At 44.0% G+C, this 14,937-nt stretch overlaps 1 protein-coding gene across 1 annotated transcript in view; it reads left to right on the forward strand.

Moving 5' to 3' along the window:
* Positions 1-14,937, forward strand: part of WDFY3 (WD repeat and FYVE domain containing 3) — a 277,239-nt gene that overhangs the window by 157,067 nt on the left and 105,235 nt on the right. The window contains exons 16-21 of the mRNA XM_056111481.1: positions 4,893-5,070; positions 6,053-6,267; positions 7,323-7,435; positions 10,290-10,521; positions 12,172-12,272; positions 13,079-13,297. Coding sequence (XP_055967456.1) covers positions 4,893-5,070; positions 6,053-6,267; positions 7,323-7,435; positions 10,290-10,521; positions 12,172-12,272; positions 13,079-13,297 — 1,058 coding nt within the window. The remainder of the gene's footprint in view (positions 1-4,892; positions 5,071-6,052; positions 6,268-7,322; positions 7,436-10,289; positions 10,522-12,171; positions 12,273-13,078; positions 13,298-14,937) is intronic.

Consider the following 14,937-nt stretch of genomic DNA (forward strand, 5'->3'; position numbering starts at 1 on the left):
TTATTTAGACTAAAATATTGGGTTTGTTAGTTACAGCAAGTACGTGTCTTATTAATATTCAGTGAGAAGAGAGGACTTCATACCTTTTTAAGAGTATTTTTCTGCTTTAAATATGGTTGGTAATCATTCTCTTTTTTTTATCTTCCTGCTGTTACTCCAAAATAGATATCGTAGCAATGGTTTAAAAAAAAACAGGAATTTCCAGGGGCTGGAGCGAGAGTACAGCAGGTAGGGTGTTTGTCTTGAACAAGGCCAACCTGGGCTCGTTCCCTGGCATCCCATATGCTCTCCAAGCACCTTCAGGAGTAATTCCTGAGTGCAGAGCCAGGAGTAACCCCAGAGCATCACTGGGTGTGACCCACAAAGAAAAAAAAACATGAATTTTCACAATCAGGTTAAGCCTGTTGAAATTTGATGCTAATATGAGACTTGTCATGACTAAAGTTTGGAAAAAAGGTGAATAAAAAGCTCCTTGGCTCATGGGGGCTGGAGCCATAGTACATCAGGCAGGGTGCTTGCCTTTCCTTTCCTGCAGCCAACCTGAGTTTGATTCTGGCACCACAGGGGGTTCTCTGAGCCCCTGAAGGAGTGATCCCTGAATGCAAAACCAAGAGTAAGCCCTAAGCATGGCTGGGTGTAACCCCAAAACAAACCAAAGAACAACTCTCCTTCAAGTTCATTAGTTCCTAGCTGATCCAGTTGGCCTCATGTATAAAGTTTATGACTATTAAGAACCCACAATTGGGGCTGGAGCGATAGCACAGCGGGTAAGGTGTTTGCCTTGCACACAGCCAACCCAGGTTTGATTCCCAGCATCCCATATGGTCCCCTGAGCACTGCACGAGTAATTTCTGAGTGCAAAGCCAGGAGTAACCCCTGTGCAACGCCGGGTGTGACCCAAAAACCAAAATAAATAAATAAATAAATAAAACAAAAGGCCCCTCAGTTGATCAGAAGAAACATAAGTAAGATCCATTTAACATTCAATAGCCTGTTTATAGAACAATTATTGTCTGTGTCTTTGCAACAAATACTCTTCGTTCTCTGTTTTCCTCATAACCAAGCCTCAGCATTTAAGTTTTGTACTAATATTCTTCCATGTGGCTATAAAAAAAATTCAACAGGACTTCTGCTGTTATTTAATTGTGTGACTTTTGTTCAGATTTTGAAACCTGGATATATTTGGAGTTACTATATCGAGTACTTGCTACAAATTTTCCCTTATCTCTAAAATTTATATGGTTTACAGCTAACTCACTTTCTTTCAGTAAATAAGGCATAGTTCAAAGTATTTTTTACTGCATTTACTGCAGTTCAGTATATCTGAGTTGTAAAACTACTGTTTTCTGTATTTGAAAATTACTATGTTTTCCCCAGAGAAGTTCCTTAATTCAAGAAATCATAAAAATCTACTTCAGTTGATCAAGTATGATTTTCTGTTGCTAAAATGAATAAGGAAAAGGTGTTCTGGGCATTAGAAAATTTATCAACTCACTATCCCGCAGGGATTGTAAAATAAGTGTTAGTAACTGGTTTTCTAAATAATTATAATTATTAAAAATCTCAAAAAAAAATCTCATGTTGGGAATTGGAATACAAACCTTGTCTGTGTTCCATCCCTGTTCATTCTCTGGCACCACATGGCCCACCAGGTACCACGGGAAAGGGCCCCCACCTCCTGGTCACCCCTTAAAGAAAGAAGCAACAACCCTCATTTGTGATTATCATAAATGCTCATAGCTTAAAAATTGCTGTATATAAAAACATTTAGCCCTTTGAAAATATCTACCTCCAATACTCTGAACGGAAACCCACATATTAAAGGAATGCACTGAAAAAGATTTATATTAACTTCTTACGTAAATGATAATTTGCAGGCCAGATTAGTAATACAGTGGCTAGGTCACTAACTTCCATGCATGCCCACCCAGATTCAGTTCTCGGCACCAGATGTGGTCTCCTGAGCACCACCAGGGATCACTCTGGAGCACAGATCCAGGTGTAAAACCTGAACCCCTCTGGGAAGGCCATCAGTGATGGCCGCTGCACCCGGTCAGCACCGGCTCAGACATCCCGTTTCTGATATCTGGGTTAACAGGACTCTGTTCCAACAGCCCTGGCTGGGGGTGTCTTCGTTCATTTCATTCATGTTAGGATTAAATAATTTGGGGGCTGAAAAAAATCAGGGTGCGATGATTGTGCAGAGAATCCTATTCAGGTCCATAGGTGCTGCCCAGGGAAACTGCTGGCACAGCTCACAATAAGAAGGTCATCGTTAGCATCTTCAGATTGGCAGCTGGCCGGGAGACGTTGGCTTAGAAATCAGAGCCACACGCTAATAAAGATTGTATTGTTTTTATTTCACAAATGCAAATGGAGAAACATTTAAGTCCATAGCATTAGGTTTTAACAGATTTCTTCAGCCTATGGGCATTTCTGTCTTGTTGAATAAACATGGATTTTCTTGGCAGAACAGAAAGCAACACTGTATGGCGTTCTTGTAGCATGTGAAGTATTCCAATACAGAAACTAAGTTTCCAACTTAGGTTACTTGTCGGTAGGTAAAATCCTGATGTGAATCTCCACTATTTTAACAATGCAGGGAAGGGGATTTGAAAAGCTGAAGCTCATAATCTCAGTACTATTATTCATAAGTACTAGAATAGAACTGCAGCATCATTATAATCAGTCAGAAGTAAGAGCAAAATTATAAAATGATAAATGTCTCCGGAATGTATCTGTAATAGAAAACACAATGGGCAGATACTAGTTCTTCAAGCAGTTATGCTTGGGCCAGTACCTATAGTCACTCTTGATCATAACTAGGGCAAAGCTAATTCTGAATTTAAATATTTAAGTATCTATTCCCACAAGTGAGAGGTAGTCTTAAGTATAGGTGAGAATTCAGAATAAACTTTTAGGTAGCAATTTCTAAAATTTTTAAAGCTTTTCTGTTTTGCACGTGGTTACGGCTTACTTGGAGTTAACCATTTAATACGTTTACATCAGCTCTTTTTTTCTTACGTAAGTTGCAAACCATTTACTACTACAATCATTATATTAGTAAAATGTTATTTTAGTAAAAAAACTCCCCGTGGCATACCCAATATGCCAAATCCCAGTAACAATGATGGGTCTCATTCTCCTAAAGAGCCTTGAATATAATCTCAGGGCTAGGATGAAAGAGACGTTACTGGGGCCTGCTCGAGGCAATCGACGAATAACAGGATGATGAAATGAAATGAAAGGAAAAATGTTCTATTTCCAAAGATATAATAATAGCCTCTTTCCAAGGTTAAAGTAAATCTGTAACTAAAATCCTAATCTACACTAAATCTGGCAACTCAGAAATAATTGTGGAGGATCTCACACTAAGACAGCTAGAATCAGTGTTTGCTTGTTTCTTCCTTCAAGCTGTGTCACTATGCAAAGGTCCCGTTTGGGTCAAACTCGGTGCCGAGGATTCCTGCCATGCTCCGGAGCGTCTTCTTGGCCTCTTGGATGGTTTCCCTCCCGTGCTGCCTTACCCTACTATTACCCTAGGCTTTGTGCCTTCTCAGCCACCCCCCCCCCCATGTGTGTGACAGTCACCTGTGTCCCCTTTGGAATATCCTGGGATCCCACATGGGTCACATCCAGCACCCACCCCCCTCCCATCCTACCCCCCATTGACAAACACTGCTCTAGAGAAATTTTGAGTCTCTTTTTCCTACATGGATCAAAATGTTTTCAAGAATAAAGAGAACAATGCGTATCCTGGAGGAGAATACCTTTTTTAAAAAAAAAATTAGAATTTTTTTTTTAGTAAATTTTTAGAAATTAAATCTCTCTGAACAAATAAATAAATAAATAGAAAGTCGAAGGCCCGAGTGGTCGGTGGCTCTGCTGACTTTAAATAAACCAGGAGCACCCGTGTGGTGTGCTTTTGTAAGAGAAACTGAGTCCTTTCCTAGAATTGCTGTTAAAATGAAAGTAATTTATTTTTTTTTAATATGGCAGTGCCAGTTCTTTGCTCCTCAGTCACTGACTTGAAGCATCTGTTCCCAAGTTGCTTTCGCACCAGAATGTGCAGTGGCACTGTTCTCGGGACAGAACTCGGCTTTAGACAAATTCTCCTGAGACTGATTCATGGAAACAGAACACCCCCGAGGCTGACATCTAGGGCCTAGGGCCTAGTGCCTAGTGCCTAGACTCTAGCATCTGGGTCCTAGTACCAGGATACCAAATGTGCAAGGCTCCTGTAGAAGAATAGGACAGAGAAAGTGAAGATTCTTGACTGAATAAAACAAAACAACATTGTGGGCCAGAGTGAAAGCACAGTGGGTCAGGTGCCCGTGTAGTCCCCAGGGCCTTCTAGGAGTGATGCCTGAGCGCAGAGCAAGCAGGAATAAGGCCTGAACACTGCTGGGCGTGGCCCCCAAAACAAAACCAAGTGTTACGTGTTCAAGACACAGCACCTGCTTCCCAGCTCACAGAGGCTTGCTGCAGCAAATACACCTTTGGTGTTTTTTAAAGTGATGCTGAAAGGTTTTCAGTGGTAGGCGTGATGGTACTTCCTAATAGGCTTAAGGAAAACTTCCTAGATGCTTTTCTCAGTTTGCTCTCCGGCAGCCAACGAACTTGCCTTAGTTGACCCAGTTCAAGGTAGGCCACATCAATCCGGTAGCTCATTATCTGGTTGCCTGTGATGTCAGGAAAAGTGAAGAGCCAGTTGGCAGTTTCCAATGAAAGCTATCTCCTTGGTGGACTCCCATCTTGTTGGCTTTCCTGCCACAGAGTGCCAGCTCGCTCACAGCGCCTTCGTGCTCTGTCGGTGCCCCAAGATGACAGACGGGCAAGAAGAGCACCGAGGGGTTTGGAGTCCAACGCTGCGTTCCCCTTCTTCCTTCCAGGCACGCCTATCATTCTGTTTCCACGCCTCCCGTCTATCCTGCTAAAAACATGGGTGACCTGAAAGTGCATGCAGCCCCGTCATCTCTCCCGAGCTCGGACGCCGTCATCATCCACCCGGGTGCCATGCTCGCCATCCTGGACCTGCTGGCCTCCGTGGGGTCAGCCACCCAGCCGGAAGTAAGTCGGGAAGAGTTGGAGCCTCCCCTTCCTTGAACTGGGTCAACTAAGGCGAGTTCGTGAGCTGCATGGGTGGCACCAAGACTTGAAGGGCATGAAATGGTCTGGGATGGGTCTGGAGCTTGGATTTAGGTAGATACAAGGAAAAACTGGGATTTTTTTAAAATTTTTTCCTCTGTGTCTCTTAACTTTCATAATGGATGATGGGTACGTGTGTTTTCGAATCCATTTCACTTGCTACAGCCAGTATAGTTCCTTCGGGGGGAATCAAAGAATTGCTTCTCCTGGTTGTTCCTTCTCAGCAATAGACAATTTTAAAGAAAACTACAGGCGTTTCCAAAACAGATACCTTAAGTGGCAAGTCGCATTCAAATGTCTTGGTGAATGAAGGGTTGGGCGGCTGATTTTGTTTCAGTACTGTGCAGCCCTTGAGATCCAAAGTCCCACCGTATTGTGTAAATAGTCGGTGCTGAATAGGTTATTTACCCGCTACAAAAGGACTTTCTCGGGGCTGGAGAGATAGTACAGAGGGTAAGTCATTTGCCTTGCACTAGGCCGGCCCAGGCTCCATCCCCAGGATCTCATACGGTCCTCCAAGTACCACCAGGAATATTTCCTAAGTGTGAGCCAGGAGTAATCCCTGAGCATTGCTAAGTGTGACCCCCCCCCCCAAAATAAAAAACTGTGCATTATAAATACTTGTCAACCAAAAGATAATAAAAATAAATTTAGAAGAGACACTGCACCTGTTTTATGAAATTTCAAAAATCACTAGTTCCATAGTCATGTCATTAGTACTAGAGACTTCGAAGCCCGTGGAGGCCAGCTGGGTTAGCTTCTGCCAAAGCGAATAGGAAATGTTCTCCTAGCGCAGCGCCGTGCGCACAGAGCCAGTGGGACCTCGACTGTAAGGCGCGCGCTCAAAGGATGCTCACCTGGCTCCCTAACGACGCCTGGGGGCGGGGCTTTCTCATCCTTTCAGCATGCTTTGGACCTTCAGCTTGCCGTGGCGAACATCCTACAGTCGCTGGTACACACCGAGAGAAACCAGCAAGTCATGTGCGAGGCGGGTCTCCACGCGCGGCTGCTGCAGCGCTGCAGTGCGGCCCTGGCCGACGAGGACCATGCACTGCACCCGCCCCTGCAGCGCATGTTTGAGCGCTTGGCATCACAGGCCCTGGAGCCCATGGTGCTCAGGTCAGTGTCCACGCTGCGCATAGGGCCGGCGACGACGTGTTTGCGCAGGGGCGGGACGGAGGGTGGGGGGAAGGGGGCGCAATTATTAGGTTTGGGGTTTGAGGTCCAGTTCTGGTGGTGCCAAGGTCACGCCCAGTAGTGCTCTGGGGTTCCGTGTTCACGTGCTCTCACCCCTGAAAAGGTCACCTGGTGCTTTCGCTTTTCCTTCTGGGGAATTGGAAATTCAGAGAAGTATTCCACATCCTTCTTCCCCTTTTTAGTGTTGTCCTAAATGGTTAGATACCAAAGGACTCCTAGAAACGTAACTCCCAGACTATTTACTGTATTTCTGTGCATCAAGCTTCCAGGACAACACAATCCTTAGATTTCATTTTCTAGCCCTTCGTTACATTATATCGCTTGGAGGGATAGCACAGCGGGTAGGGTGTTTGCCTTGCATGCGGGCAACCTGAGTTTGATTCCTCCACCCCTCTCCGAGAGCCCAGCAAGCTACTGAGAGTATCTCACCCGTCCAGCAGAGCCTGGCAAGTTCCCTGTGAGGTATTTGATAAGCCAAAAACAGTAACAACAAGTCTCACAATGGAGACTTTACTGGGCTACAGCGAATCAATGACAGGTGGGAGGACAGTGCTACAGTGCTACATTGTATTCTTTACTCTTTTCAGTTTTTGGTGATTGAAACATAAAAATTAACATTGTGTTGGGCTGGAGACATAGTACAGCAGGTAGGGCTCCTTGCTTTGGAAGCAAATGACCTGGGTTTGATCCCCGCCATCCTATATGGTCCTCTGAATCTGCCAGGAGTGATCCCTGAGTGCAGAGCCAGGAGTAGCCTCTGAGCACCGGCTGGGTGGGCCCAACCCTCCCCCCCCCCAAAAAAAAAACACAGTTAACATTGTGTGTTACGTATAGTCACTAGATTTCTTTTGTATTTTAACTAGCCTGTTCATTAGGTCCTATTTTTTATGTGTTGACATAAGTTTTATGGGTTTCTCAACCAGGAAGTAACTCTGTATTGCCTCCCTCCCTCCCCCTCTTTTTTTTTTTTTTTTAAGGGAGTTTTTGCGTTTGGCGAGTCCATTAAATTGTGGTGCCTGGGACAAAAGACTGCTGAAACAATACAGGGTCCACAAACCAAGTTCCCTGAGCTATGAGCCAGAGATGAGAAGTAAGTTAACCTTTTGAAATTTGTCTTGTAAGTGACAAATAGAGATGTATTTGTTGGTTTTTCTTGTATGTGTGTGGTGCCGGGGATTGAACTCAGGACCTCATCTATGCAAGACAAGTGTCCTACTAATAAGCGACATCCCCAGCTCCTGGGGGTGAATATTTTTGAAAAGCTTCACTGGAAAGGAAAAGAGAAAGGAGAAATACAGGTCTGACCGGTTGACAGAGAGTACTTTGAAGGCCAGGGAGAAGTCATCAGTATAAGCAAAGGCCAGGTGGAAGAGTAGTTATGAGATTATTAGTTATAATCTTAGCCCTTGGAGTATCCCTTTTTCCCCAGAGATCCTGGAATTTCTTCGCCTTTCTCAAATGGCCATTGCTGCCTTCAGTTGAGTGTTTGGCTGGAGACCGTGAGTTTATAGGGCGGATACTGCATGAAGACACAGAAGACAGGAAATTAGAAATACTGAGAAGGGGCCAAAGGGATAGTTCTGGGGGTAAGGGTCCCAGATGTGCAGAGGTAGGGGTCAGCCCTGAGCCTAGCCGGGCATGGCCCACCCCCGAGGAGTGGGGGAGGTGGGAATGCAAAATAGGTTGGCGAAAAATTAGGCCAGAGTCTGGGCCAGATAGGGAAAGAAGGGAAGCAAAAGAGATTACTGGACTGGAAACGCACAGCTCGGTCAGATATGTGGTGAATAAAGAGTGGGAGGAGGGTGCAGTACTGGCTTTCCCAGTGGCGCCGGTAGGGGCTAGGGGTGTGGGTTAACGTGCCTTAACTTCCAGACCAGAAGCTTCTCCCCACCACCCTGCAGCCTGGCTGATGTTGGGGGGAGGAGGGTTGAAGGAGTCTATTTTTGAAAAATTGCACCAGTGGGAGCAGTCGAGAAAACGCATGCTGCAGTTGTGACTCTGAGTGAGATAGGGATGAACTGACTGGAGGGAGAGACCTTGGTTCCAGACCGTACAGTGGAAGAATCCCTGGTGCCAGGGATGAGGATGAAAGGCGTTACCTTTGAATCCAACTCCCCTCTGCACTGGGAGGCTAGTGAGGTATTTTTTGGGAAAGTATCCCATAGTATTGATGAGGAAGGTCTTTGCAGAGAAGAAGCATTAGGCTGAGAGGGCCATGATGAGGGGAGGGAGGGGGGCAGGTGGGCTTAAAAACTGCCTCCTGCCTGCCCACAGCTCCCGTCCACTGTTGTTATATCATATTATGAGGGAGGAGTCCACAGTGCAGAGCTCCACTGCAGTTCTTCAGAACTAGCTCTGTTGTGTAGGATGTTTCTTCTTCCTCTTCATCCTCCTCCTCCTCCTCCCTCTTCTTCTTCCTCTTTTTTTCTCCTCCTTTTCCTCCTCCTCTTCCTTCTCTTTCTCCTCCTCTTCCACCTCCCCTTCCTCCTCTTCCTCCTCTTCTTCCTTTTTTATTTTTGTCTTTACAGCACTTTGTGTCATTGTTAGCCTTAGTGAACTGCATTTGTTTTTGTTGGGTTGAGGTAACTGTCTCTAATGGGCAGATGAGAATGGGGTTTAGAAAATAGAATGGCCTCTGGGAAAGAATATGCTGATCAACCAGTTTCAAACCCTTGAGTGTTCGGATAGCTGTCACAAACCAATCTCGGACCAGTATGTTGGACTTCCCTTTTTCCTCCGGCAAATTAGTGATTTGTGAATGGTGATTGCTGCGTATTGGAAAAGAAGAAGAGCTCTTGAGTTTCAGTATTTTGTTGGAAAACAAAGTTTCTCGTATCATTTACTGTACCTCCCCCAGAGGTATATGTTTTTGTGTTTTGGTACTTTACACAATACCTTCAGAGTGATTTATAATTTCCTTTGCAAAAAAATGGAAACAAAAATAGTTCCTTTTGCTAAGAGAAGATTGAAATAACTGTGTTTGGATTTCATGAAATTTATCGTGAGAAAATAGCTCCTCCGTTACATTTGGAATATAGTCTTAAAATCAGCTTGAAGTTTTGCCTTTCATTCTTAAAATTACTACATGCATGTTGGAATTTTCTCATTCAAGTGCTTTTATGGTCACATACGAAATTCTAAACATATCAGGGAAGAACAACAAAGGAGGAGAAAATTCCGACACAAGTTACTGTTATTTTTCTGATTTTTTTCATGAGAAATATGACCAGTTTCTTTCCCTTGTAGTATTCATAAAATATTTCTTAATGATAGCAATTTTGTGAACTATAAGGTAGAACCTGGTTTTTACAAACATTGTGATCATTAATAATTAAATGACATCATCATAGTAGTTTTGATAGTGATTATTGGTGGTATTTGTTTTGTTCTTGGGTCACACCGAGTGGTGCTCAGGGCTTATTCCTGGCTCTGTCCTCAGTGATCATTCCTGGTAAAGTGCCTTGCTCAATGATCTCTCTAGCCCTCATGATTTTCATTAATTACATATAGTTTCCCATGTTTCTTCTGTGTCTGTATTACTTTAGTAATCAGTTAAAAATAGAAGCACCTGCTATTTAAATTTTTTAATGGACACAAGTAATACTAAAATGAACATTTGCTTTGGGTTCTAAACTGGAATTATCGTATATTAAAGTTCAGTGCAGTCATAACATTTAGACATAAGTTGCCTTGTAAGTGTTACAGTGATTTTCAGGGCCAGGATGCGGTGTGGTGGTTGAGCACTTACCTCCCATGTGTGAGACCCTGGGTTGGATTCCCCTGGGCACCCACCCCCAGGAGGGCACAGCTCCTGAGCACAGAGTTGAGAGTGGCCCTTGAGCACCGCCCAATGGGGCCCCCAAACAGTACTAACAATAGCAGTGCAGTAATTATTGTAGGGATCTACGTGATATTTTTTCCCAAGTGATTTCCTTGACTTACAGGTAGTATGATCACATCCATGGAAGGTCTGGGTTCTGATAATGTTTTCAGCTTACACGAAGACAACCACTACCGGATAAGCAAGAGCCTGGTAAAGTCCGCCGAAGGGAGCACGGTGCCCCTGACCAGGGTGAAGTGTCTGGTTTCCATGACAACCCCACATGACATCAGACTTCACGGGCCCTCAGTCACTCCAGCCTTTGTTGAATTTGACACGTCCCTTGAAGGGTTCGGGTAAGGAATTTGAAAGGTGGCCAAGTCCTAACATGTTATTTTATACCAGATTCTTGCCATTGGCGAATTGTTCTTTGGTTCAAACCTACTTGATGAAAAAGCTATGCCCTGTCACTACCTATTTTCAAGCATTCGTTTTCAGAATAAATAGGCATGTTTAAGACTTTGCAGCTTTATTATTTTTAATTATTCTGAATAAATGGACGTGGTACATGAGTCAGTCGTCTAAGGCCAGTTGTCCAAATCTGTTTCTGTCATTTTTAAAAAATAAAGTATGATTTGAATAGAGCGAAGGGCACATTTGTTTACGTGTGCGTTGTCTGTGAGTGAGCTTTCAAGCTAGCGTGGCAGAGCTGAGTAGTCCTAACAGAGTCTGTCTGCTACTCAGAGAATAAAAGCCCTCCCCTGGAAAATGTTCACCGAATCCAGATTTAATAAATGTAAATCGATACGTTGTGTGCAAATCCTAACGAAATTAAAAGCTCTTTGGATTTTTGTAATCCTTTCCCTTAAATAAAAGGTAAAGGCCCTCCCATTGATCGTCGATTTGCTCGAGCGGGCCCAGTAACGTCTCCATTGGAGACTTTGTTGTTACTGTGTTTGGCATATCGAATACTCTCCGTAGCTTGCCGGGCTCTCCGAGATAAATGTCATAAATATTCAGTGAGAGTCATATCAAAGGCATAATTTTCAGTGGAAAAAAAGACTGTAGTAACAGAAAAGTCATGAGACTCTCCATAGGGGTCAGGGATACCATGCCCAGGACCGCCATACATGCCAGGGACCCACATTTTATCCCCCGCATCACCGGTTCTCTGAGCATTGCCACAGATGATCCCTGAGAGAGCGAGCACCTCTCCCAGAGTAAGCCCTGATCAGTGCCTCGGTTGGCCCCAAACAAGCTAATATCATCTGTGGAGATTCTAGAATAATTTGTAAAGTTCATCCATCTAAGGAATTTACATAAATATTAATAGGACCTACATCTGTACTTGTTGTTTGTGGGGTTCTTTTGTTTGTTTGTTTGTTTGTGGCCACACCCAACTGTACTCAGGGCTTACTCGTGGCTCTGCACTCCTGGAATCAGTCTCAGCAGTGCTCAGGGGACCACGTGGGATGCCAAGGACTGAACTTGGGCGGACTATGTGCAAAGCAGGCGTCCTACCCACTGTACTATCTCTCCGGCCCCTTTTTGTGGGATTCTCATCTATCTGAAATTCAAATTGTGTGTTCGGAACACTTTCATGATTTCCTATCAAGCATTGGATTCATAAGTACTTGGGATTAGATAAGTACTTGGGAATAAAGTAATCAAAACGCTGGTAACAGGTAAAATGACTCACTGAAAAGAAAGGAATAGAAGGGAATTTTTCTCTGGTGATGAAATTGCAGTGTGTCACGGTGTACAGGTTATTTTTTGACTTCCAGAAATATTTTTTACTCAAAACGTACGTTCTTGAAAAATCATCAAGTGGATCTTTCGATTTTCTCACATAACTAAGCAAGAAGATCTCTGTGAGAGATTCAGCCCTAGTTATTCCGTGATTTCTTCTCCCCGGTTGCCGGCAAGTGTTGGCAGTTTGCTGGGTGAGGGCAGAACAGAAAGGAAACTGCTGATGTCTCATATGTGCCTTGCTTCTCCTTCGACAGCTGCCTGTTCCTGCCCAGCCTGGCCCCTCACAACGCCCCTACAAATAACGCCGTCACAACAGGCCTCACGGATGGCGCAGTGGTCAGCGGCATTGGCTCTGGTAAATATAGCTTTGCCTAAGGCGAGTCTTTCTTTCCTGGAGTCTGTCTTTTCTTTTTTCTTTTTTTTTAATTGAATCACTGTGAGATACAGTTACAGGCTTTCATGTTTGAGTTTCAGTCCTACAATATTCCAACACCCATCCCTCCACTGGTCCACATTCTCCACTATCCACTACCAATGTCCCCAGTATTACCCCCAACTCCTTTCCAGCCTTCCCCCTGCCTCGATGGCAGACAATTTCCCTCTTACCCAATAGAGTCTATCTTTCTTCACTATCTTTCCTTGACATCTTTTTTTAAATGTAAACTGAGTCAACACACACCCATGCTGTTTTTTTTTTTTAATTTTTATTAGTGAAACACCATGAGGTACAGTTGTAGACTTACAAGTTGTTGTGCTTGGGTTTCAGTTAACAATGATCGAGTACCCATCCCTCCACCAGTGCCCATTTCCCACCACCACTGATCCCAGTATCCCTCCCAGTATCCCCCTGTCCCCTCATCCCACACTGCCTCTGTGGCAGGGCATTCCCTTTTGTTCTCTCTCTCCTTTTGGGTGCTGTGGTTTGCAAAAGAGGCATTGGGTGGCAGTCATGTTCAGTCTATAGTCTACTTTCAGCATGCATCTCCCATCCTGGATGGATCCTCCCAACACCCTTTATTTGGTGCTCCCTTCTCTATCTGAGCTGCCTTTTCCCCTAGCATGTGTGGTTGGCCTCCAAGCCATGGAGTAAACCTCCTGGTACTTATACACCCATGCTCTGTTCTGTTGCCTTTCTTCCCTCCCCCCCCCCCCCCCCCGCAGGTGAAAGATTCTTCCCCCCTCCGTCCGGCCTCAGCTACTCCAGCTGGTTTTGCATCGAGCACTTCAGTTCTCCTCCCAACCACCACCCCGTGAGACTCCTCACCGTGGTCCGCCGGGCCAATTCCTCGGAGCAGCACTATGTGTGCCTGGCTGTCCTGCTGTCCGCCAAGGACCGGTCTCTCATCGTGTCCACCCGGGAGGAGCTGCTGCAGAACTATGGTCAGTGTCTCGCTCTTTCTCCTTGCACTTCTGAAGCTGGCAAACTTCATTTTGTTGTTTCGTGTTTTTAAATTTTTATTTGATTTTTTGATTTTGATTTTTTTTTTTTTTTGAGCAGTACCCAGCTGCGCTCGGGAATTACTCCTAGCTGTGCTTGGAGCACCACCTGGGGTGCTGGGGATCAAACCCGGGTCAGGCACATGCATGGCGGAAGCTTTACATGCTCTCCTGTCTCTCCAGCCCCTCAAACTTCTTTTTAGTGTCCCATGTTTACCGTCTAGCTGGTAACTCTCGCAACTTAAATGATTCTGTCGTTGAACAGATTATATGAAATCTCAGGCATTGTTCAGTGGCGATTTTAAAGATACTTTCAGGGGCTAGAGTGATAGCACAGCGGGTAGGGCGTTGACCTTGCACGTGGCTGACCCGGGTTCGATTCCCAGCATCCCATATGGTTCCCTGCGCACCGTCAGGAGTAATTCCTGAGTGAAGAGCCAGGAGTAACTCCTGTGCATTTCTGGGTGTAACCCCTGCTCCCCCCCCAAAAAAAAAGAAACAAAAAAATTTTTTTAAGAAAAAGATACTTTCAAAAGCGACTTGAGTAGAAGAAAACAGTGGGGAAGGATCTTAATATAACGATTCATCTCGGATGCCAAGAAATCACAGCTTTGTTATGCAAGCAGGTTGTTTGATGTGTTTCAGTAAGGATTTTCATTGGCTGTGAATTCTTCTTAGCTTCTGCATATGCATTGAGCACCTGCCTGCCATATGTGCCATTCTAGGCTAGACACAATAACATTTTGATGACTGTATCCGTTGCATACCTTCAAGATTTAGTGCACATTGTTTTGTAATCCTGGTTTCCTCCAAAATGCCATAGCTGTAACCGTAAAACTCTAAGCTCAAGGCCTTTGTAAAAATCTTTCTAAATTACTTAAGTAACATAAAATATCAATCTCAGTTTGTTGTATTTGCTCTTAGTATCATACTTGTATACAATTCACTTTTCTTTTGTTCTTTTGGTTTCTAAGCCTACTCCTGGCGTTGTGCTCAGGGATCAGACCAAGGTTAGCTCTCACCACTGGAGTCACTATCTCTTTGGCTCCAGATGACTTTTTTTTTTTTTAGTTTTTTAAAATTTTGCTCCTCTTAAATTTTTTAAAAATTTTGTCCTTTTTAATTTTTTAAAATTTTGTTCTTTTGACAAAATAAAATCATATTGCTTCTCCTCTGCTCAGTGCTCAAATATCAATTGATTATTAGTATTAATTCCTCACTAGGTCTCAGAACTTCTATTTTCTTGACGCTCAGCACAGAGTTAGGCTTCAGAACAGAATTTTAAAATTTCTGGTCAGACACTTTATTTACCCCTTATGTGGCATTTGACCCTATTGATGTTTTTCTCCCAGCTTAAACTGTGTCTAATCTCGCCTACCACTTGACATATATGGTTTTACTATTTCTCTTACCTCGCATTTGCATTTTCCCTTAAGAACATTCTCTTTACTATTACACTTAAAATGAGTACTATAATGAAACAGGAAGCCACGTTTAGTCTTTGTGCTCACTTTGTCCTTTCTGTCAGTTTTACCACTTTTTATTTGGGGTACTCTGGAATCAAAAAATGGGACTGGGGCTTT

This window comes from Sorex fumeus, unplaced genomic scaffold, assembly GCF_029834395.1.
Source record: "Sorex fumeus unplaced genomic scaffold, SorFum_2.1 ptg000013l, whole genome shotgun sequence".
Taxonomy (NCBI): Eukaryota; Metazoa; Chordata; class Mammalia; order Eulipotyphla; family Soricidae; genus Sorex; species Sorex fumeus.